Source organism: Grammomys surdaster, unplaced genomic scaffold, assembly GCF_004785775.1.
Source record: "Grammomys surdaster isolate TR1022 unplaced genomic scaffold, NIH_TR_1.0 185, whole genome shotgun sequence".
NCBI lineage: Eukaryota > Metazoa > Chordata > Mammalia > Rodentia > Muridae > Grammomys > Grammomys surdaster.
The window spans coordinates 8,016,815-8,042,613 of NW_021604630.1; the positions used below are offsets into that span (position 1 = coordinate 8,016,815).

The window sequence follows — 25,799 nt, forward strand, 5'->3', positions numbered from 1 at the left end:
CATACTATTTGCATATCTTAATGAGGAACAGTGTTTAAATTTGATATATGCATATGATCTGCAAATGATCCCTCAAGATAAGTATCATGTTTGTATTTTGCAATCAGTGAAAGGAGATGCTGGGAGGAGTAGAGAGGGGATGCTGTGGCTATGCAGGGCTGCCTGGATAAGTGCAGCACAACAGCTCATAACCAGAGGATGTGGTTAATGGAGACTGGAGCTGTCACGTGCAGTGCTCTCCTCCTCATTCCCCATGGCAGAGAGAGCTGAGGAACTAGTCAGGGTTTGGATACCTTACTAGCTACAAATGGATATCTCAATGAAGCCTCTTCCTAGAAAAGGATAAAAAGCTGGTTTTAGGCTCTGCTCTAAGGGACCGAGGCATCTGGATAACCACAGTAGGGGAAATTTCTAGGGACCTGACAGAGACCTAGAAAGCTTAGCGGACCCTCACTTTAGAAGGAAAATCAGTGATGATCAATGCTCACTTCCTGATGGCTAATGATCAGAGGCACAAAGTGTCTACCTAAGTTTCTTTTTTTTTTTTAAAGAAAATATTCCTTTGCATTGGTTTGTTTTTCTTTTTCTTTCTTTCTTTTTTTTTTTTGGTGTGTGATAAACTAGAGTTAACAATCGTTTTCAATAAAAAAATGCTTCATTTAAAGGGAAGATTATGCAGGAACAATTATGTCACACTCCATTGCTATGAACCATGCTTATTTGAAAATGTGATGATAGATATCATGAGCCTAAATCAAGGACCACTTTTGCAGGACCAAGTTAAAAGACTGAGTTCAAACAACTTAAGTCTATAAATTATTACTGCATCTCGAAGATGAGAGAAGGATCTCACTTTATATATGGAGTAAAGAGTAAGTCAAAACTTAAAAGAATTATTGAGTAGATATGTGAGTTTGGTATTAATCTGATATTTGACTGACTTCTCTCATTTTGTCACCCTGGAAGCCTTGGCTGGGATTATACTTTTCAAAGAAATAGACTATATGTGAACTTTATGTGAAAAAAATTAAGGCCAATGGGTGTACATAGATCACTCTGCAGGGTTAAGAGAAGTTTTTGATCATTCTACTAGAAGTTTACAATACAGTTTGAAGGTGGCATCATGAAGACCACACCATGAGTCATGGTTCATTCATTTTTCTGTGAACTTATACTCAGAGCTGATCACATGCTATTAAAAATTATTGACTTGGCATGGAATGGTATGGCTACACAAGAAGTTACCTACTAATAAAATACACAGAGATTTTAGTTTCTAAAACTGCTACGTTGATTGCTATTTGGTGACGTTGCCTCTCCATATATACTTATTGCTATTAGAAAAAAAAGCATTTTTCTTACTTATATGGGATGGGTGAAATGGTCCCTCTGCTCAGCTCATGCAGGGCAGGTATACTTTATCTGAAACTGAGAAATGTCGATCTCTGATCCTTAACTTAGGATTGGGAAGAGGAACAGAGGAAGTCATCTGAATACTCAACTATGTTCTAGACACTTCTAATATCCTTACATGTGCTCCAGTTTAAACGTCACTGAGACACAACTTCATAGTGGAGGTAGGCAACAGGAGGAAACTGCCAGAGTTTGCAAAGTTTCAGTGGTAGGGCCATTGTTCTGACCACAGAAGCCCTCTTCTTTTGATTAGAATTTGCCACCTATACACCAAAATTGTGAATTCACTCTCATGGCCGGACTTGCACTTCCTTTGAAAGCTGAGGTTAGGGAAGATGGACAGAGTTCCTACATTAAGCAACCTAGGTTCCAGACTATCTGTAAACCAAAGGCAGGAAGGCTCCTTCCTCCAAAGTAGAAGGTGATTTAGATAGAACTCGTACTATGTGAAGAGGGCTGGACATGAAAATGTTCATCATACTTAGGCAACTGTCAAGAAGTGACTGAGAGAAATTAGGTATCCACAACATACCTACAAACTCAGTAGATACATTGTGCTGAGAATGAAGTTTAACTTCCCTGGGCCTAAATTTCTACCATTTTTTTTTCCTAGCATAAGGCAAATAAAAAAGATACAGGGTATTTTAAGTCATAAAACAACAGTATAAAAATATTTATACTTAGTACTTTGATTCTTTATATATGAGTATACAATAAGGCATTAAAGATGTTAATTCCTTCGCCTTGTTGGAACATAGTGGGAAGAGATATGTTTTCTTCCATAAATTTCTGTTCCTGAAAGTTCATTTGAAAGAAGAAGTTTAGAGAAAGATCCTTGGGTCTAATCGCCACTCCATTCTCTTTCTCATTTGTATTATTAAAAAAAGAGGTTGGTCATAATATTTTACAGCAATAACATCCTTTTCCTACAGCAGGTATGCTTTTAAGTTCAACCACAGTTAAATAGCGGTAACTAACCAGAGAGGTGCATCAGTCGCAGGATTGAGAGTATCAGCAAGACCTACAAATATGTACTGCCCAATCTAACAGCTTCCTAAACAAGCAGAAAGGTTTTCCCTTCATAGATATAAAGTTCTTCATCCCTACCACAAATTATTTTTAATGGATCATCTTTCTGAAGAGTATCCAGAATGAGACAATGCAACATGATGCCACTAAGATCAACTGATGCTCCATTTTCTTTTCCCAGTGTCTTAAGTATTTAGATTGCAAGCCAGCTTGCCTTCTCCCCAAATCCTTGACAGATTTATCTTTGACAATTTATCATTGGAGCAGAGAACAGAAACTTCTGCAGACTGGCTGGGAAAAATAGATGTCTTCCTTCTTAGCTTGCAGAACTGGCCTAGATGTATCACTCAAGAGTCCAAAACAACTCGAGAACAATAGGAATTATCTAGACTCTTTGTTTGAGTAGAAGCCAGTTTTCATTTCTCTACCTTCCTTTTCATTTCACTGCCTTCCTTTATGCAGCTCTTCTGCCTGACATGGCATGACTACTTAGATGGACAAGTCTCTCTTAAGTTACTGATACTTGTTGCTTACGGCTTTTAGTTTGGGCATGGGGTTGGCAAATCTACAGTATAAACTGAAGACAGGATCCACATTCTAACTTAAATATTCTCTCATCTTCTGATCTGATGCTTGGTCTGTTAACTGAATGATCAGTGGGTAAGTGCATTCACTATGGAGCTTCAGAACATTAAGTCTCTTGGATTTTAAGACTGCTTAGAAATGATGTTTGGGCCACTATTGTAAGTTGCCAGGAATCCTGTCTACATCAAAGGTTAACTTTGATGGAAAATCTCAGGTTATGCTCAAACTCCAAAGCAGTCTGACTTACTACTACATATCTTTTAAATGCTCTCCATCTATCTGAGATATTGAGAATGGTTGAAATATATAAAAATTACACACAAAGTATCTATTTGTTAAAATATGGCTTCATAAGATAAGGTTAATTTTAATAAAAAAAACACTGCCTTCACACTACGATGAATCTTATAATATGAGGAATATTCCATGCATAGGCCCCTCCCTGAGCAGTACGTTGGGCATCGTTTTGATTTTTTTTTTCAATAGAATGAAGAGAGTAAAGTCACTGCTCCTTAGCCTTCTTATAAAATGGTGTGCATGATGGAAAGTAAATTTAAAGACATTATAGGAAAGTTTAGCATAGATGTCTTTGAGGCTACTGTGGCCATTAAACCATTTGAACTATGATAGCTTTTCGTTTTTACTCTCTTAGGATTGCATAGAGTTGGCACAGTCATTGCCATTAATCTGAGAAAGTTTCTTGATGTCACTGCAGAATAGATCGAACAATCAGGATCCAAAAAGTGATTCAATGTTTCCCTTCGATGTCTTTGTGAATGGCAGTCTGGTGGCTGTGGAATGGAGCATCCTATTGCTTGATTTTGTGTTTCCTACAGCAAGGAGTGAAGTGGTAAACAGAGTCAGGAGGGAGGTGATTCAAGGATAGGTAACGTGGCAAAAGCAACAGAGACAAGATGGTCATGGGGTCCATGAAACACAGTCCTAGAGAGCATAGCTGTCAGGGCAAGACGAAAAGTGCTACTCTAACAGACTGGATGTTAGTCTGCAGAGCAACACACCCATGTCTCCACAGAGTAGCATTTTTATTGCAGTATGACTTTCTTGGGAAATGAACAATACTTTAAATAAATCACAATTACTTATTGCTTAGTATTTGAGATAATAAATTCTTTAGTTTATCAGTACCTCATGGCCTTCAAATGTGCATTCTTCAATTAGTCTCAGTTACATATATATTCTTTCTCCTGAACAATAAATTATTCTTTAAAAAATGGAAAAAAAAGAAAAAGGTACATAATTTTAAAGCAAAGAAAAACATATTTTAAACATTTATCTTAAACTTATATGAAAACAATTCTCTATGTTAGATGTTTAAATATAAATAATAAAGGACATTATGTTATTTACAATGTAATACAGTAAGTTTAGAGAGTAAAAACTAACATTAACTCATAATGACAGCAAATGACTTAAGAAAACTTCGAAGTACTATACAATGTGTATTTACAAAAGAATATATAATAGAAAAATTGTGATGTGTGGCCATTTCCTTTTGTCTGCATTTCTTCATAGTGTTTCATGGATCTTAGTGGATAGAAATCTCTGCAGCTGCTGGAATGCAGCCAGGACTAAAAGAAAAAAAACAGATCTTCCTTATTCACTAATAGGGGCCATATACCTTCAACCTCAGGCCAAAAGAGGAATAGATACAGAGAAAGTTACCCTGGATAGACTCCACCCATATTGACAGTCACACAGATACAAGAAAGACATGGCATATTGCTGCTTGAGATACATTCTCTCTTACATGGAGTACCATTTTATAGTAAGCAGAAGGCTGTCCACCAGGCACTCTTGAGGGTGGGAGGATGGACGGAGGGAAAAGCAGGACAGAAAGCAAATCTTGAGTAAGTACAAAAGGAGTTTGGTGTCTACTATACCCCACTATATAACTCAGTAGTTTTTGATTTAAGACCCAGGAGACATAGTTGTTATTAAATTCTTAGTAATCTGTACTCCCTTAAAATGCAAGGCATCTTCACACATGCCAGGAGCACAGGTGTGCATTCTTTTGCCCTGCTCTGTCTGGATTCATAAACAGGATGCTTGAGGGAGACCTGGCAGTGAAGCATTGTAGAGATATTACTGGACATATAAATCTAGAGGCTACAACAGGTAGCCATGACCAGCCACGTGGCTGTTCTCCTCAAGGAAAGCTTTGTTCTTCTCTTGGGGAAAAGGCTTTCTTAACTAACATGACAAGCATAGATTAAAGCACAGAAGAAAAAAAAATCACATATATTCACAATTTGAAAAGTTGTAGAGCTTCTCATGCCAGTAAAATGCTCCTTTTTTTAAAAAAAAAAAAATGTTTGTATCAGAGGAATCTGTTTTTCAGAAGAGAACTTTGTAATACCCTGGTGACTAACATATTTGAAACAGAATTTTTTTAGAGTTTTAAAATAACAATAAAGAAATTTCTTTATTGAGTGATTGGGTGGGTCACAGCAATATGAAGCAACTGAGAGAATATCCTCAAGGTTGCTGACCTCTCCTCCCTGTGGTGCATTGACCACTCTCTGCAACACTGGGAAGACAGTGTTAGGCTTCCACCAGCATGCATCCATTCCTCTGTGTGTTCTAACAATTCAAAATCACGTCAAGCACAGAGAACTGTCCTGTGGCCAATGGCAGGAAACAAGAGACTTCAAATACTGAGTAACTTCAAGGGCCCACAGTAAAGCTTCTCTTAGAAACATGGAGACGTGTAACACATGGACTTGTGGCCAGACTGCAGTGTTCTTCTAAGACCTCCTTGTGGGTTACTACTTCCCTTGACTTATAACAAAGCTCGGTAAAGAAAACAGATTTGGTTCAACTGGGACCAAGAATCAATGATTGCCATTGTCTTTGCCAATCCCCTGTTCAATTCTTTTCCATTTTGCTATGGAACTCCTAAGAGCCTACTTAGAAACTCAGGAAGCTCTGGTTTTGATTGACAGGCAGGGAATACAAAAGGTTCTGAAAGGTTATTCCCTGCCCCTTCCACCCCACCCCCACACACACTTTTCTACTCTCCCACCTTCCGGATTAGCAGTTGTTCATATGTTAATATCTATAAGTGTCCATTGGCTTTCCAGTCACAAGAGAACACACAAAGTTTAAACCAATCTTAGTCCTGCTTTAGAGATAGTATAGGAAAAATTACTTAGAGAAGAGAAATGGAAGATACAGGCTATTTATGGAGACAGATCAGTTCATGAGCAAGGGGGTCATTTCTGCAAGAAAAGCTGCAATCTTCCCAATGCTATTGACATTCCCTAGTGAGGCACCACTATGGAAAGTTCTTGCTAATCACAAATCACATGCACATCGGCCATTCCTGGCCAAAAAAAAAAAAAAAAGTATTCATGCATAGTTATGATCTAATCAAGGCAATGTTGAACACAAGAAAAACATAATGGGGGAGAAAGGAGTGGCCAACCTAACCAAGTTAAGATGTCAACTGGGTAGTGCAGCTGCGTTCCCCTTGTGACTTCTACACACTCACTCCTAAATACTCTACCAGTGGAACATTTTCCTACAATGGCCAAGTCACTGCTATGCACCACAGGCACATTGTACAATATTGTTGGGGCAGATGGCTGAATGTACTCTAGGGTACATGACACAATGTGCCTCTTCTGGAGCCAAGAAGAGGGTACAACCAGTCAGTTAAAAAATATGTCGGAAAGGATTGCACCTTTAGCAGCTGTGGTTGGTTGGTCAAACAGATGAGCTTTTGAATCATTTCTTCCAAGACAGAAAGTGAAACTGAGTCCTTTCTAAGTTGATAGATTATCCTGATAACAAGCCAGAACCCATTTTTTTTTCTAAGCTGTACTCAAAGTTGTTACTCTTTGTCAAGAACAATAACCAAAAAGTTAAAATTAAAGTCAATGGTAGCTCCTTTTAGCAAGAGCAAGCTGTCTTCTGATTTAATAATATAGTTTGTTTTTAAAATCACAGTATTACGTTCTTCCTAATATTTAACATTACTTAGGTGCAGTTTCCTGCTATATGTAATAGTAGCATGCTGTTGGGTCTACTATTATCTCAGAGTCCAGTGAAGCAAACCTTTGGCTGACAGAGTAGAGAGAACTCATTTCATACTGGGAAAGCAAAGAAAACTTCATACAAAGTAGAAGGGTATTTGGATGGATGTGCCATTTCAAGACAGTACTGGTTGGGTGCTACTGGAAGCAAAGAGACGGACAGCTGCTAGCCTTGCAAACCATACATCCAGTCAACATCATAATGCAATGCACAAAAAGCCAGCAAAAACTGAATATATGGGAGGTTTTGCTGAAATACTGTGAAAAAGCAATCACCGTAACTTTATAAAACTTGCTCTCGACATAACATAACATAAAGGCACCATTGATATCTTTCTCGTTTTTGAAATACTGTAAAAAATTGCTACATATGGCACATAACACATTTTTACATACATATATTTAATTTATAAAAGTTTTTTTTTCTTCCTGTTTTCTATTTGCAGAACTGCTAAAATAAAATAAATTGTTTAATTTAAGGTGAAATACTTTATTATATAAAATAAAGTTTTACAGGTGAATCTATGTGTTTATTTAGGTTTTATACAGCAATAGGGTCTTGGTTAGCGATTACACTAGACAGCCTGGCCTGTAATTCTTCCTGTGTGGAGAAGCGGCCTGCTGGGTTAGTCCTGCTCTCAGCCAGACGGAAGGCAGGGGCTGCCTCAAGGCTGGCTGCCAGGGGGTTCTGTATGCCCAGGAATGGTGTATCTTCACCTACTCTTTCATCTTCTGTCTCACTTTCTGAGTTACTGCTCACAGAACTTGGGTTGCTGTCCATTTCCAACCTATTGGCAATGTGGCCATTGGGCTTGGTTCTTTTGGCCCGCCGGCTATTGGTGACTTTCTTAATAGGCTCTTGAACTGGCTCATACTCCTGGGTCGTTTCGTACTCCTCATCCTCCACTATCCTTAACGGACTAGGGGGGAGGCTGGTACTCTGGTGTGCAGGGTTGTGATGAAAGGTGTTGATTTGCTGCGGGTGATGATCATACTTCTTCTCCCGTAGCCTTGGCGGTGTCACAAGAAGCAGAGGTCTCTCTTCTTCCACGAAGGGGCTGACTGCCACAGAGGGCATGGACACCGTCATGCTGGACACAGGTGGAGACATTTCCGAAGGGGGTGATTTAGGGGAGCTTGGCGTGTGGAAATCTACAGGTGACATACGAGCCGGGGTGGTCATGGCTGATACATACCTGTGTGAGCACAGAATACCCCGCATGAGTGTGGTGGCTTAAGAGGGCACAGAACAGGGAGGGGATAGGGGCGGAGTTCACCAAGAGATATAGTCAGAGAACAGTCATCATTGAATACTTAAGTTTTACACTAGGAAGTTGAGCACCCTTGGGTCCTATCCTTATAGAGCCAAGAGTTTCCTTATACAAATCATGCAAAGATTGGCTAAATCATCTAGCTTATTAAAGCTTTTTGGGAGTTTCAGTCTCGTCATGGATTTAAATAAAAGTATGTGAACCAAGACAAGGGGGGTTCCCAAGAACATCTCAGTTTATAAAGACCAAGGCTTGGGGACTTAGAAGGGAAAGAAGTATTCTTAAATACTATACCTTCCTAAAGGCCAAGGGGTCTTAGAGAATGAAGCCCAAATGGGGAATGGAAGAGGATCTAAGATGAGTTGCTGACAGCTGGATCTGCATGCATTTGGATCTGTAAGCCTTGTTTCTCCTTAGCTCAGCTATAAGGTTATGTCTTATGAAAAAAAAAGAGCATAGTAACTTAAAAATTACAGTGTAATACATTTGTGTGCTTTTAAGTTGAAATTTTCATGAAATGCTACTAGATAACATTCAATTTGCAACTGTCCATTTCAGAGTGTAACACATCCGAAGGCAAGCCCGAGAGGAACCATAATTTGGTTTCGTGTCACCACAGTGGGCACTGACTCCAGTCTCCCATGTATTTCTCATCCAAATCCCAACACTGCTTTTGGTTTCCTTCTGGAAATACTCAAAAAGATCCTCACAAGTGCCTAGCAAGCTTCTGTGTATACACAAGGGTTTGGTGTACCATGGTATCTCATGCCATGCTATGTTGGATAATGCCACCGTTACAGTCCAGATACTGTGTGTCTGTTTTGGAGCACCGTGCCTTCCCTAGAACAGGCAGGCACGTCCTCTGGGCCGAGTCTGAGTCATATTCTTCATCTTTTGATAATGACACTCACAGTGCACAGCAACTGAGTGTCTCTTCCTGACAGGGACATTCACAGTCTAATTTGATGTGACCTGTGATGACCCAGGATACTGCTCTCTGCACTGGAGCTAATGAGAAAGAGGAAGCCTATTAATTCTCCCACTTTTCCATGATTCATAGTGATATGGAAGTGAGATCCACCTGTGTTTAAAATTGGAAAAAGTGTCTTGGAATTTGAAACATTTGGGGCCCAAGTCTGCAGACATCTTTTGAGGGTACCTAAATTAGACCTTCTGAGAAATGTTAGTCACAGTTCAACCAACACGTAACGAGTGATTCATCATTTTTCTCCCAAGATCTTTCAGTTTAAGACTGTTTTATAACTCTAGATAGTATCTGGGTGATGCCTGGATGCCTACGTTAGCAGACAGAATCCTCAAAACCAAGCCACGGTAATGAAAAGAAACTTCATCCTAACCTTCTCTGCATGTTTTAAGGGGGTGAATAGGAACGGACAGACTTCAATATACAAAAATAGAATTCCACAAGGTTGATGTTCTAAGCCATTTTTAGACCATATTCTTCCACAGATGTGTTTATAAAGAGAATACTAAATTCATAAATACTATCCTGTTCTGAAACTGCCTTGGGGACAAGGTGATCAACAGGCTCTTTGATCTGAAAGCCCCCAATGAATTCTTTGCTGTACTTTCAGATCTATAAGTGAGAAGTTCTTTGAAATCACCTCCACCCAGGTAACTGCGAAAAGTACATATGGACTTAGCATTATATTGACCCTTTATTCAATGAAAATAGGCTAAACTGATATAACAATAAGGAAATCAACAAACTGGATTGGAAAATCAATAGGTAACAGCCTGCAGATAGGCTAAATGGTCAGCTGGCCATGACTTTCATTCAGCATAGGTGAAAATGGATAAAGAGAACGTCCAAGTTCAATATTCCTCCTTAGTACTTTTTCCAGTTTACTCTCTTCTGTCCTTTAGTTTGTCTCTGCCATCACTTCTCCAGCCCAAATTGGACTTCCCCCAAAAGGAAATGCAAACATCCTGGAATTGATGGTAATATCAGAGACAATATCTGCTTTGAAAATCATCTATGAAGGCTGCCAGGCTCATCACACAATACCTTTATTTTACCCAGGAGTTCTAGATATTTCATAAATGAATACAGTGTGGCAGAACACAAAGAGGTGTACCCTCATGACCATCACCAATGTCATAGCCCCTGATTTAACTGAGGCTAGAGGTAGGGTAGTTAGAGCACGAGAAGACAAAGGTAGAACAACCATCGAGGTAGAGAATGGACAACTGGCCAATTGGAATTGGATGAGGGCCCTTAAAATGGTACACCTGAAGAAAGGAAGACCCCATGAGTCTGAACCTAGGGTCAGGTCTGAGAACTCCAAGTTGGCTGTACCTTCCATATTACATTACTCCTGCTCTTTAGGAGTTGATTGCCTGTCAGCCACTGGGATGGTGGGAGAAGCTTGGTAGGAAGGAATTCAGCCAAATAAGAGGATGACTTCATCAACTAGAAGCATCAGGGAATTGATGACGCCCCTTATATAAGGATGAATTTCCTTAGGAGAGATGGCAGGTGCTCATAGAATTCTCTCACTGAATGAGGATCTCCTCCAGGATAGCTTTGCCCTTCGGTTTTACCTTTCACTATGAGGAGAGTCTCTGTAGGAATCAGGGGTTTCTCTGGCATGCCTGAGGAAGCTGTTACATTCTCGAGGGCCTCCCAGGCCATGAAGACGTCCTCGTGGGCCTCCAGCTGGACTGCTATGCCTGCTGTTCTCTACTGATGACATCATGATTACAGAGTGGCTTTCTGAAATGATGCTTTCCGTGTGCCCATTACTCCAGCTGGGTAGAGAAGAAACGTAAGAGGCAGTGAGACGGATTGGCTTAATTATATGTGGAAAATGGCAAAGAACAAAACTCTGGCAAGTATTTCAAGGGACTGATACATCAGCAGCCCGGAAATGATACAAAGATCTTTGCTGTAAAGAGACTCTTGATTCAGATTGGACTTGTGACCACGTAGTTTATTAATTTGGTCATTCATTCCATAACTATTTATCAAATGACACGATGTAGTATTAGTACAGATTCACGGTGCTTGAGTGGCTTGGGCTATACAAAGATACTGCTGTGTGCATTATGTCCGAAAGTCTGCTGCTGTGCTTGGTAGAGTGAGCATAGGCAGCATGACATCACAGCTAGGGTATCAAAGAACGGAGTACTTAGCTATGTCTGCATTTCCAGGGGCTACTTCCCCGGGCAGTCTAAGCTTTAGAAACAAACTTCTAAGTATTACATAGAATCTAGACAGATTTTTTTTTTCCTGCAGTGAGTAGCAATTCAGTAAATAGCATGGCACAAATCAAGGCAATTTCTAGACCCAGGAACAGCAAGGCTACAAGGTAATAATTATTAACCACTTTTTATTGTTTGTAATGGAAACACTAGGCTTAGGCTTACAAGGTACAGGGAGTTTTTATAAAAAATCTATTAACGTTCGCTGTCCATTTTACTACTTTCAATTGTCTCCTTTGCTTTTTTGTTAGAAATGGATAGAAAAGGGCAATGAACAAAATTCTGCTCAGGACATTTTTTTCCCTTCTGAGATTTTTTTTCCGCCCCCTCATACCTGTGACTAGGCGTCTGGGTGACAGTCGTGGAGTGATGGGCTGTAGAAGTGTAGCGACTGGTTGAAAAGGAGGTCTCCACTTCTCTCTCAACAATATGCTCACTGGAGATGACGTTTTTCGATACATATTGCTGGGTAAACAAAGAGACGGACTGTGAGAGTTCATGTAAGTCAAAACGTGAATACACTAATTAGTTCTCATACATATGCTCAGGCTATCTCTTGCAGCTGGCCAGATGGTGAGCCTGTTGCTGGCCACTCTGGCTTTGAGATTAGATACATGGCATGAACAAATTCCTTTCTGAATGTTTGTACACAGCAGGTCCTAAAATCTGAACTTCATTTCTCTCGGTTCCAACTGATAACAGAAATGTCTCAAACATTCTGTCCAGTATTATTTTTGTCTGCATTCCTTCAGGTCAAGGAAACTAACTTGATATCCAAGGGGTGGGAATGTACATATAGTCTGATTTTATTTCAAATTTCATGTCACTAGAAAAATGTGAACTTTAGTATTTTAAATTTTTTTAATTTCTAAATCCCTATTCTGGCCTTACGGGTATTGCTGAAGATTTTAACTTGCTCAGTGCTATTTCAAGGACTTAAAATATTTTTAAGGTCTGAACAAAGCCCAGGGATTTATCTTTAGTGAGTCAATTTTACTTTCATCAGCATAACACAGTAGCTACTTACTGCCTGCTAAATGATGATGTTTCTAAAGTTCCTTTTAAATTGTTGCAGGTGCCCTTTTTATTTCTAAAAATCTGAGTGAAATAAGCTAAACCATGAGAAAAAAAATAGACAGAAATATGTCAGGTAGGATACTTCAATGTCTGCTGAGATGTAGGCTGTAAAGAACTTGATTGTCATGAAGGCCCTAAACATACAACGTGAACTTTGCAGACTGGATCTTCCTGTTGATGGAAATAGTTTCCCTTCTGGATCTTTCTGGGGACACCTGTTGCATTGCTGCCACTTTGGTATCCATGCTACCCTTGCCTTCCAGAAGCACCTTGAACCCAGTGGGTCTAATGAAAATACTATTTAATTTAACAATGATTAAGAACTTCCCGAGTGTTTATTTTAGTGAGGTCGGCATTAATTTTAGGCCGAATGAAATTAAGAAATAACATTGAAATGAGTTATTTGTGCCATAATTGCAATCCAGTCAGGGTCCTGTTAATATTATATATTACATTGTATATGATAATATATCACATTATCTATAACATATACACATTATATTATATATAATACATATTAAATATTATAGTTGTTTTGGAAATGAATGGTTTTATTGACCATGGAAAACATTCTAATGAACCCCATTATTGGGAGGGAATCAAAAGCTCCCTATTACCCCTTGACTCTAACATTCTCCCAAAAGTCCATGTTATGAGACTTGAGAGTACAGTAGTAACCACCAGCCTCTGACGTGAATCTATGACCAATCTTCTTCACCCAAGGTATACCTTCTATTATAGGATAGAAAATGGTACTACAAATTTCAAACTATGTCTATTGAGAAAACTACACATTCCAAGGGAACAAATGGGGATTGTGCTGGAACATGAAGATCAACACTTCAGAACTACGAGCACTGGTAAGAGCACTGGGCCTGATCTTTTAATATGAGAAAGAATTCAGTGATGGTATGAGCACAGTCTCAGGGAGTAGGCTGTCTAGTCAAATTTAGACGCTATGTGTACAGTACAATAAAAACAAAATACATGAATGACTGAGGGTACCTTTCATGTGGAGGCTACGGCACCACATAGAAGGAGCTGGGAAATACTTAAGTACTACATTCTCCTAGCTTTGCTCCAAGTTTCCCACCTTTTCATGTTCCATAGAAATCAGAATCAGAAAATCACATGCTCCAAGGAGGGACCCTAAGAAAAACATTTCAAAGCCCTTTGCTTGGTTTGCTCTGAGTCAGTGGTATATTGTAGTAGCCTTCATTCCCAAATGACTAAAAATAAATATTCCTTCCAATTCTGATTTTATTATTTATGATTTATGCTGTTTTCTTGTCTTTCTAGGTATTCCTGCAGGACAAACCAAGCATCATCCCAGTGTCTTAAATGCCACAGTGTAAGGAAACGTGCTAATAGCCAGATCCATTGTAAAACAGCTGTCACTGTTTCCTCCTGACCAAATCTTGGGTTTCTGGAAGGCCACTGTGCTAAGTGGCAGCTGGTAAGGAGCCTAAGATTAGAAAACCCCACTTCAGTGTGTCTGAACAGCAAACACATGCTTGGTTTTCTCAGTGGGTCAGTCAACATACATTCACCAGCTGCACGTTCTCTGGTGGTGGGTTTGGGTGGTGAGGCCCGTTCGCGATGTTCACCATGTTGTTTCGTTCTGACCGAAGGCTCTGCCGAAGCCGATCATGAAGCTTCTGCCGCTGTTTCCTGGATGTGAAAAAAAGGGAGCATATGTTTGTTCCTCATTCTTTTTTTCTACAGCCAAATCTTTATTCTATTAACACTAATGAATAGCTTGAGTTACTCAATCAGTGATGATCATGGGTGAAGGGAAGTATGTAACACTCTGTCTCAGAATTAGCAGTATCACACATCCCGAGAAAGCAGGTTTTAATAGTTAGATGGAATTCTTACAGAAATATGGCTAATTGTACTGAAGGAGAACAAAAAGGGAAAAACAAACAAACAAACAAAAAAACCTAAAAAAACCAAATGCATTAGTAATTGGCTAACCTCTCAAACTTCTTTGTCTAAGTCATACAGATAGCCATTGGTCGCTACATGCTTTGTACTATGGGATCAACGAGGCTGATTCCGTTCATAAATTTTCCCATAGATTGCTTAAGAAAATTAAGTTGCTTTTTATTTGTACATCTTATATAGTTTCTGTGTGTGCATATCCCATGCATATCTGTGGAAATTTGGGTATAGTTTGCCATTATATTTTGGCACGATTGTAACAAGACTCTATACTTTCAATGCTTTTTGTAAAAAAAATGATAAATATTCAAATTTGAGTCTAATAAGACTTATGATGCCAACACCATGAGAGCATGTCTCTTTCACTAGGGCCTCACAGCATTTATTTATTTATTTATTTATTTATTTATTTATTTATTTATTTATATTTATTTGGTATACTGTGAAAACATAATTTATGCTGTAGATTTTGTGGCAAAAATTGCATATTACCTCTGTTTTCTAGTGCAACATTCAGATCAAGACATTCCTGTAATTAGTTTTGACCCAAAGATATTATGTCATCAGGCAAAACCCAAACAGCGTTCTATTAGCTGAGGAGCATTACAGCACTGAAGAAATCATAAGTGGAGAGAGGGATTTATCAGTCAGGCAGTGTGTGTGCTATCATGGCCACCTGTAGAAGGCCAAGCATGATGACAATATATCTTTAAAACTTTTATGTTAACTTTTTTCCAAGTAAATTTGGCTTGCTTGTCCTTACACAAAAATTTCTTTATACACCGCATATTTATAGAGCATTTACATTGGAAACTTAATAGAATTAAAACATAATCATATAACTCTCAAAAAAAATCTCCCGCAAACTCTGTATCTCGAATACCATAAAGTGCTTCTTTTATTTCTTAAGTTTCTGGACCCCTTAGTTACACCTTTTGGCAGTTACACTTGTGCTTGCATGGAACGCTGATCTTAGACAAGCCTTTATCCATTTACAAAGCCATAGTCACTGAGAAATTAGTTTCACACAAACAGGCAAAGGTACACAAAGTATATTACTCAATCAGGAACACAAGGATGTAAGTCCCTATGTTCCTTTTCCCCCCAAGCCTTGGGCATGGGATCCAGCAGTTCAAAGCCCTGCTTGCCTAAGATGCTTCTACATCAAGGGGAGCAGACAGAGTCAAGGGGAAGGTTTACTTGGTTTTGCAGTAGGCCACCACACACATGATGCCGACCACCAGCAGGGCGATACAGATGCCAGTAATTGTCAGAACCCTCTTCTGGTAGAGTTCCTCCGCTTCTGGAAAGGGGTGAGAACAGATGTCAATGACATTATTTACCATCACCAGGACTTACAACCAAACAGCTGGCATGCATCATGACATTACCTATGTCCACAAGACAATCAACACTTGACAATACTTCACGTTTATACTCATGTCTAAGGTCCAATATGTTCTGTGCTGTACTTTGAGCATAAATAACACAACAAGCTAACTAGGGCATTAAAAGTAAAAATATAATATTCTATGATTCCTCTAATTACCAGCTATTATATATATATGATATTACATGAGAAAAATCATAGACATTCATCACAAAATAACTGATTAAAACTATATCGATGTTATTCTATTTATTAAATATCCTATTAAAAAAAATCTCTTGCAAAGACAACAGGAATCAATGTTGATAAAAAGACCTAAGACTGGCTCCAGGGAGAACCTCCATTCTTCCACCCTCATTCTTCCTTCCTCCGTTCACCACCCGCCACCCCAATCATCTTTCCATTTCCCTTAAGTCATCATTTCATATCCAGTGGTCTTTACAGAGAGACATGTCATACATTTAATAAAATTAAATTCAAAAGGTAATTGCAAATATGAACTTGGCTTGTAGTTAGTAAGTTAAGGCAACAGCCTCACAGTTTAGGGCAAATGAACTAGAAGAAACAGGTACACTGTGGGGGATCAGAGCTCTGTGCCAGAGAAATCCCAACATGGTGGATAGGGCCACAGAAGGGATTTGTTCTTTGGAGGACAATGCTTATTATTCTATTAGTTGAAGGCAGAGAACTAATTTGTATTAAGCCCATCCTTAACCCAAATGATATATACTTTGGACTAGGTTGCATAGTCCCACACCAGGCAGCTTAAATATTCTAAGAGAGTGGGTATGGTACCCTGAGCTCTTAACTACAGGTACCACTCTACTCCAGATACAGTAAGTCTGTGATGTGTGGGAACTTTTCTAGTTAAAAATCAGTGTCTTTGGAGGATGGCTTGGTTGATTTTATACACAGGTGAGTCAGGCTGTTAACAGATGTAGCAGACTTGCTGGGGATGCTGATCGCTTAGTATCTGAGCTTCCAATAATCTGATTTTATTGGATTTGAATATCTTCACATTTGCCCAGCACACTTTGAAACTGGTTTGTTTGCCATTAAAATTAATAAGCTGGGCAAGAATTGGAGAGTGCTGTACAAATGGAATGTCCTTATCTGGGCATCAACAAGAAATACAGAAAGAGTATTTCCATCATATGTTCAGCCTTGGAAGTTATACCATTCTCCTCATTGAGAGGGGGCAGGGTCACAGGAAGTTTTCTTAAACATGAGTAAGTGACTTTTAATTTCTATCAAGTAGAGAATCTTATCATGAAAGAAAACATTTCCTACAAGCCGAGTCCATAGTAATCAAGTCCCAGTTAACAGGTCAAGAACATTGTCAAATCAAATTAATAGAGCACTCGTCATTAAGAGGAGAATAAAAGTCAGTGGGTAGAAGGCTACAACACTGAAAAGATTATACAAAAACAAACAGAAAGAGTTGGAGGTGGAGAGGAAAAGCAAACAAAGTGGATAGACAGACTGAAAGAATGACAAAGAGTGAGAAAGTCAGGTACAAGGGAAAAGGAAGGTTAAAAGTTAGGGAGGCACCCGGAGTCCCTGGCACAGCATGCCTGATATTAAGGGAAGAAAAATAAAGAAAGAAATGAAAACCAGACAAAGGAGATAGATGCTTGGGGTGGGGTGGGGGAGGGAAAGGTGGGTACAAAGTGGGAAGGGGTGTCCCATACAGCATAACTCCTAACCTGGGCTAGCCGTGACGTGGAAGCCATGATTAGAAAAGCGAAGCAGTTGGTGCATTGCGGTGCCACAGTATGCAGGAGACATACAGTTGGTGTCATGGAGTTTTCTGTGTTTGTGTGTGCAACTGTACAAGTCTAATGGTAGCATGAATGGGAGGGGTTGTGTTAATTACTTGTATCTACTGTACACCCCAGACAAAGGCAGGGGTTATGAGGTGTTATTTAGGAATGGATGATGCAGTAGCCTCCCTCTCTGGCATCCTATTGGTGTTTAGTGTGTATGTCTAAGCAGTACAACCATATCTCTGTGCTCGTCCTTCCAAGGATTCCTTCACATAGCACACGTTGGTTATGAAATGGAGTGTTAACATTGTCCTCAACAAATGGCAAGTCCTGCATTCCTTTTGTGGCTAATGTACTTCTTCCTTTAAAACCGATGAGGCCTGGTGTGCATGTAGCTTGGAGGGAGGATGCTTGTCTAGAACATATGAGATCCTGGCTCTGGTTTCACAAATGGATGAGGGGAAAAGGAAGGGGGGTAGAAAAGCCCTTGGTTTTCACGGACACCCTAATACCCTACTCTTTGAAAAGCTAGGGAATAAAAAAGGTGCATAGAGAGGGACTGAAGTGAGCACTGGGGTCATCATGGGTTGCTCCCCAAACTCTCAGGGATTCCTGTAACAAGCTCTGTTTTGGTCATTGTCAACTAGGAAAGAACAGAGTTGGATATGTGGACCACTGGCATCCGCTGATTGGCCTTATTACTGCTTGTCAAGAAAACAATTATTTCAAGGACTAGCGAGCTCAGTAAAGGGCAAAGCAGCTAAAAGAAGCCAGTTTAAGACAGGGAACTCAAACACAGGATTCGATTCCGTGTTCACATCATTACTGACTACAAATTTCTCACCTAAATTTCTTCTTGATATTATTTTTTTCCAGGATTTTCCTGCATCCAGAATATGAGTGTAAAAGGAAAAAAAAAACTTGGACAAACAGCATGTTATTTTAGCCTATTGCTCTTCTCATTGTTTTATTACTATTTTTTTTTTTATTCTTGCATGACTGTATCCACAAGGCAAAAGCAAATCTGAGAGCTAGTACTCAAAATCATCCGAGGTCTGGACTGTCTTCATGAGTGGAAATGTTCCAAGTCTCTCTGGTTTGGCTGGATGGGCCATGGTGAGTCACATCAAACACATTTTCATTCTAATGTGTCCAGGAGAAAAGACAGAGCCATTTCTTGCTCTCTTATTTTTAAATGACCCTTAAGGTCAGGAGTTATTTCAGGATATAATGGACTGGCCTTCTACTCCATGAAGCCTTAGAGATGTGTGGGTAACAGTGTACTGTCCTTAGGAACTGTGAGAACAGATAAGGGGAACACTCACACAGCATAATTATTTGCCTCCACTGTTCAAAAATCAAAAGTGTAAAGTCTAGAGTCAGACTGTAAAGCTCAGAGTGAGGGAAACTGCTAGTCATATAGGTAGTTCTGAGGGTTTGGGTTTTGGTTTCCCACAGGAAAGGCCGGTTCTGAGAGATTTCTGACAGGGGGATATTTCCTGTGAGAAAGAAAGAACCCAAGACGCCCTGATATGTGTGTGTATTGTGTGTGTGTGTGTGTGTGTGTGTGTGTGTGTGAGTTTTAATGCAAAAAAAGGCCCATTCACATACATTTGAGCTTTTTTTTTTATCTATCTGATAGTTTTTTTTCTTAAATTTTTATTTTCTTGGTGTGATGGAAATAGAGCTTCAGTGTAAATGTGAGAGCCGCCTATCGGCTCCTCTGTTGCTATTTATATTTCTGAGTAGATGTGATGTCAGACAAAAGGGGAGAGCAGCCATGGGACATACTTGCTGCATGTCACCATGTCACTATGAACCAAACAGTTTATTAATCAGGACATAGTGTTATACTGACCCAAGACCCTGTTCTAGACTTTCACACAGCTTTCACGAAGAGCCTGGAGACCAGGAAGGTTTCCTGTTCCTTCTGAGATTGGCCCCTTTGTCCGCTTTTCTTTTCTTTTTTCTTTTCTTTTTTCTTTTCTTTTCTTTTCTTTCTTTTCCCTCCCTTCTTTCCTTCCTTCCTTCCTTCCTTCCTTCCTTCCTTCCTTCCTTCCTTCCTTCCTTCCTTCCTTCTTTCCTTCCCTTTTTTCTTCCTTTCTTGAAGGGTCTTTTGGAATATGCCTGTATTTCATCTGCCTTTGGTAGCTTTGTTTATTTAGACAGTTACAGCGTGAAGTTTTCTATATGATGACTTGTCTGGGTCATCTTAACCTTAGTGATGTAATTCCATCAGCACTGGAATGTCTACCTAAAACAACATAATCTGCTTTCTATTTCCTCGCTTCTAAACAAACTAAGTTGACTAGAGTCATACTTGAGCATCTGGGAAGAAATCTGGGTGATTCAACTCCGTACATATCAGACTAGGGCAGTGTGAGACATTTCTATACTGCCACATTAAATAGATGACTTTTGTGTTATATGTGAAACTGCCATTGGATTATTATTTATTTATTTATTTATTTATTTATTTATTTATTTTTAATGTGAGTGTTCTTAAACTGTTTTGTCCTCTGGCCTCTCGTTTGAGTTCTCCTGTAGCCTATGCACCACTCCAACTTACCCCAGCTCTTAAGTAACAACATGGTCCAATCAGTGAGTCACACAATGGAGGGGGAAGGTCTATGACAAGTTGCAGCAGGAGGGAGATCTTAATCTTTAAGTGAAGGTAGTCTTGGAAATTTAAAAACTGCTGCACTCCACAACATTTTCATAAAATAGTCATAGATTGAAGGCAAGAAACCCATGTTATAGCTGTATGATCCCTTCTAAAGAAAAAGGAAATTAGTTAGGAACTGAAAAGGAAGAGCAGGGAGGGCAGAAGAGTTCAGTTCAGAGGCTCTACATTCTGCAGGCTAAAAGGAATGATGATTGGTCCATACCCATAAATTCAATCCCAAGATGCTCTGCCAATGCAGAAAGTTGACAAGGGGAGAAAACAAGAAAGAAAGGAAAAAAGTTTCAGAAAAGAGCAATACACCGCACTCCAAAACAAATTACACATGACTATGACAGCTCTCTGTGCGCGTGCACACGGAACAGGACAGGCTGTAGATGTTAGGGAAGCATGCTCAGGAACACCCGAGCCCACCAGCGAGGTATAAAAGCATCAGCCCCAGGTCTTTAGAAACCTTTGAAAGCTTCTACTGAGGGAGGTTAGATGCTGAACCATTCTTGATTCCTCCTTTGAGAATAGACATGTTTTTACTTATTTTTTTTAATACCAGGAAAAGCATTTGCAATGAAGTGATTTGATTTTAAGTGAAGTTCTAAGGAGGCATCTAGTTGTTGTTTGTCTGTTTATTTGCTTCAACTAAAGGTGCCCAGTGGTGGAGACAGGAGTAGAAGCCAAGCAAACAGTAATTTGGTTTGAAATTTTTATCCTGTTGGATTTACTTTTCCTTGCTGGTGGGCAGTTATACTTTAGTAGGTTTCTTTTTAAAAAGCTGTACCTCCATTATTTAACTTCCTGAGACATTCAATACATACACTGTCCTTTTCATTCACAGAAAGTAATAAAAGCTTCTACCCAGAAAGATAAGGAAGGAAACACGAGAATTGGATAACTGGTGATTGTTTCCCATTATTTTTAATATAATTTTTGTGTCGTATTGGGCAACTTGAAACCTCAGGGTTTTTTTTTTGTTTGTTTGTTTGTTTGCTTGCTTGTTTTTTAGCTGCAAGAAATAAAATAAAGTATGTGGAGATACAGTTTCTGGCGTCTTTAACTTTGATGGGCTGCCCTTTCAAACTATTAGTTAGAGGCAGTTAGCTCAGCAATCCCCAGTTCTGAGCTCCAGTGGGCACAGGTGACAATAGAACCTCCATACTACCCAGGGCAAGGGAGAGGGGAGTGTGAGCCCATGTCCAGCATTTCTGCCACTCTCTGCAAAGCCTTCTACAGGTTAAAATGGGGGAAATGAGGAAGTGAGGGGTTGGGAGAGTGGCAAAGAAAAGTAATCTCCGGGAAGGATATTTTTCCTTTTTTTTTTTTTAACAACAAAAACTGACCAAGTTTTATCATGTAGAAGTATAGGCTTTTCCTCTCTGAGTGCTATGTGGAGAGGAAGAAGGGAGGGAGAGATCAGAAACTGATGTATTTCCTTCTCTTAACAGACTGGGGGGATAAGAAGGCAATCCACTAATACAATGAGCTAGCTCTTAAGCTTGCTGTATGTGGTGGACAGATGTGGCTTTTATCAAAACATGCCAGGGCATGGAGAAAGTAGCCCTTAAAGAAATAAAAAGAGAGGAAGCTTCATCCTGGTTCAGAACCTGCCTCCCCCACTTATCTTTTTAAGTAACTTTTCGTCAGGTTTATCTCTTACTGGCCAAACTGTGACCAACAGTGGAGGACCCAGAATTCTGGGAAACAGACACATCTGGAGATGTATCATGGGACAGTCAATGCATTCAGGGTTAACTTTGAGTAAAAATGTAGGGAAATTCTGAATACTCCTAGGATCTATCAAAACAACAGACTTGAAGTTTTGTAGCCTCTTCAAGAAAGGATGCTTCCCGGATAAAAATATATCTTGAAGATGGAAGGTATGACCTATAAAGACTTTTGATTTGGGTCTAAAGTAACCTGAAATTTTCATGAATTAAGAACCAGAAGGCTTAGGGTTAATTCAGTTGTACAAGATGTTCATAATAACATGATCTATTCAAATACAAATGAATTTCTCTTGCCTCTGTGCAATTTGTCAGACTGACATTTTTTTTATTTGCTTTTTCATATAGACTTTGGAGCATCAATGTGAAAAGAATTTAGTTTCTAAGGAAATCGATAATAAATTTCCTTACTCGTTTCTTTCACAAGGCTATGATCCAATTTTCTTTCTAGAGGCTTCTCTGTTTCTTGCCTTTTCCTCCTAGAAGTCACTAATAATTTAAGGGTTAAAATCAAGACATATCTATAAAAAAAATCCTTTCCAAAGAATTTTTATTCCATGCCTATGTTAACACTTCTAATGATTTGCATTAGTTGCATAGAAAGCTTGGTTAAGTCTTCAATAAAATTAGTAGCATGCCCATGCATACATATTATTGCATTTACAGTTTTATAGGTAAGCCTGGCAGTCTGACTATAATTTCATTTCAAGGGAAGTCATTCATATCAGGCAGCTCCAATTTTGAATAATTCAATGGGAAATTGGTACTTAAAATGGGAATCTCTTTTGGCTGTGAGCCCTAACGAGGAAACAAGCAGAGGACACATGCATCAGTCATTCTAGACCCAGAGCAAAGCTGTTCTCATTTCTATTGTGATTGGTAGCTCCATGTCTTTCCCTTCACTGCTAACAAAAGAAGCAGAAGATGCAAACTTTACATTATGTAAAGAAATTCTTTCTATCTGTTCTACTTAATCTACTGCTGATGTTAGCTCATTTGTGTAACACATGGTTCTATTGAACTTCTGGCTAGCCACTACATTCTTTAAATTCAATTAATAATTCACAAACACAAAGGTTACTGTAAACAATTGGGTTTCCTTTTCTACATGTGATTTCCTGCCAGGACCATAGCAATATAAAAAATTAATTTAAATCCAAGAGTCTCCAGAAACTATTAAATATTGACTCGCTAATCCTTTGTGTGAGGATTTTATAATTACTTGACGAAAACTGATTAACCTGGAGGTTAATTTAAATTTTCAACTGCATTAGAGAGAAGAGCAATAAAATAACTTTCTTTCATCAAATTTATAAAGCCATTGCCATTATGGTTTCTGTTCAAATTTCACGGCATTAGGGATGTTATTTTTCACATCTTTGTGGCTGTATACGCAAATAATCTCAAAGACATGCAGCCTTGATTTTCTGTTTCTCTGGGTTTTCTAAAGAGTTCTACTAATGCCAATTCTAAAAGGGATGAATTTAGTGTTGTGACTCTAATTTCAGACTTACCTTTACAAATGTAGATGCGTTTTTTTTCACACTTTACATTGTTACTGAACTCTTTGAAAGTAATAGTATTTCCATGTGAAGAACACACACAACACAACACAACACAACACATACACACGCACACACACACACAAATACACACTTGTTAGAATTTATGACGATTCTGTCATATGTGGAGTGTTCTTTATTCTAATGTTAGCAAGATACATGTTTGATAAGTACATTATCTTAACAGGTTCTTAAAACATTTAGAAATCAATGAAATCTCCTATAGGCTAATAACCTATGACTCAAAAGGCTAAGTTGACTCGTTTTAAGAATGTGGCTCAACTTCAAAGTGTTCAGTTTTTAAATAATAGATAATGAGAACTATTCTATGTTTAGTTCCTGTGATTTTTCCAGCTTCTCCAGGACAGAATTGCCCCCTGCTACTTTGAGGTACTGAATATGTATTTTCTCTTTTCTTCCACTAAGTCTACACATTGAGTGTGGCCTCGCTGCACACACACACACACCACAGGCTAGTGATTGGAGTATCACAAAGTTAGTAACTTGCAATTACACTATAATGGGTCAGACTTAAGGCTGACTAAAGTGGATATTTTCCTAGGAAATACTATATGTTAGATTTCGAGACAAATGGCTGTCATAAACCATATCACTCTCTTTCATGATTTAAATCAGTGTTCATAGGTCAGTCAATGTTCTATAATGTATGGTGATAAGAATGAATATCTAATCTTAATAATGTCACATTTTAATCACTCTGATGTATTTATTCCCTTTGGAATGTTACCCTTCAGCTGTACATATGGGTTAGTAAGTTTTAAATCTTTGTTTGAGGCAGGAGTGTATCCTCTCCTTAAAATTCATGTTATGTTCTCTAAGACAGCGGCCCTATAAACAAACAATTACAAGTGACTTCTTGCGGAAGATCCTGTAGATTTTCTTTCGGCATTCACTGTTAACTGAACATGGAGCCACAAAATGTATTTCCCTGCCTTTCTATCTTCTATCAAAGACACAAACTGAGAGCATCAGACACAGAGATTAGAAAATGAACTCTGGGCAAGATGATTCTGGAAAATGGTGTCTGATTGGAAACGCTTGCTCCTCCAGACATGTGGCATTAATAACAGAGCCATTATGTACTGCCCTCATCACCGAGCTTCCTATCGGTTCCTGTTAAATCGAGTTAAACGTAAATGCTAATTTCCTGCATGCCTTCCAAAAGTGTCACTGAATGCTTACTAAAGGATTTATTTAAGGAGCTCCAATTCTGGACTCCAGACACAGTGGCTATTTTTTAAAATAATCTCAAATAAAAGGGAAAATGGCTAAAGAGTGAATGAGAACATTTTTGGTGGTTATTAATGGCAGAGTAAACTAAGCTATTGCTCTGAGAAATATTTAGTTCTTTAATGCTTGCCTTTATCTAGTGAGCCAACCTTCCTTTCAAAGTATAACATATCTCTCGCTATCTGACACCTTACATAGAATAGCTTAACTCTCTTCAGTCAATTCTAAAACATGTGTTTCTACCTATATTATCACACAAGCTTGCTAAATCTATGCTATTTGAATACAAACACATAAAAAAGTGCCTTTCATTCCTTAAACAAAATTCTATCTTCCTTCTTATATCTACCTTCCATCCTATCTAGTTAAAAAAATATCATCTATAGATATGGACAGAAAATTCATGTCAGATAAATGCTTATCATTTAAATACTTGTTAATATAGTGATTATATTTCAAAATTTAGCAATGCCAATTTGCCAGTTTTTAACAAGGGAATATTATGGCTTATGGAAAAATCTTTGAGAGCATAGTCTATACAGGTGTATAAATATCACCTCACTAAATACATGACTATTATTCTGATAACATCTATGACTATTGTCCTGATAACATCTAGGAATTTTTCACTTTTCTGAGTCAAGGTCTCACTATGTAGCTCTGACTGGCATCTAATTCACAGAGCCTGTCAAGCCTCTGCCTCCCAGTGTTGGCACCTATGACTATTGGCAGAACTCTATTTGTCTTATGGATCAGAACCAGGGACAAATCCCTCATCTTTTTGAACATCTAAATGACCAGTTTCTGTGATCATTTTTAATGTTTTAAGA

At 38.8% G+C, this 25,799-nt stretch overlaps 1 protein-coding gene across 13 annotated transcripts in view; it reads right to left on the reverse strand.

Annotated features, from left to right (window-relative positions):
- Positions 1-4,134: 4,134 nt before the first annotated feature.
- Positions 4,135-25,799, reverse strand: part of Nrg1 (neuregulin 1) — a 1,037,838-nt gene continuing 1,016,173 nt past the window's right edge. For 3 of the 13 annotated variants that reach the window (XM_028768307.1, XM_028768313.1, XM_028768303.1), the window contains 6 exons: positions 20,644-20,667; positions 15,800-15,902; positions 14,200-14,326; positions 11,913-12,043; positions 10,919-11,125; positions 4,135-8,278 (listed from right to left, as the gene is read on the reverse strand). In XM_028768307.1, coding sequence (XP_028624140.1) covers positions 7,624-8,278; positions 10,919-11,125; positions 11,913-12,043; positions 14,200-14,326; positions 15,800-15,902; positions 20,644-20,667 — 1,247 coding nt within the window. In that variant the 3' untranslated portion in view covers positions 4,135-7,623. Of the gene's footprint in view, positions 8,279-8,647; positions 8,790-10,918; positions 11,126-11,912; positions 12,044-14,199; positions 14,327-15,799; positions 15,903-20,643; positions 20,668-22,567; positions 22,646-25,799 lie in introns of all 13 variants that reach the window. The other 10 variants (XM_028768308.1, XM_028768309.1, XM_028768304.1 and 7 more) reach the window with 8 other exon arrangements.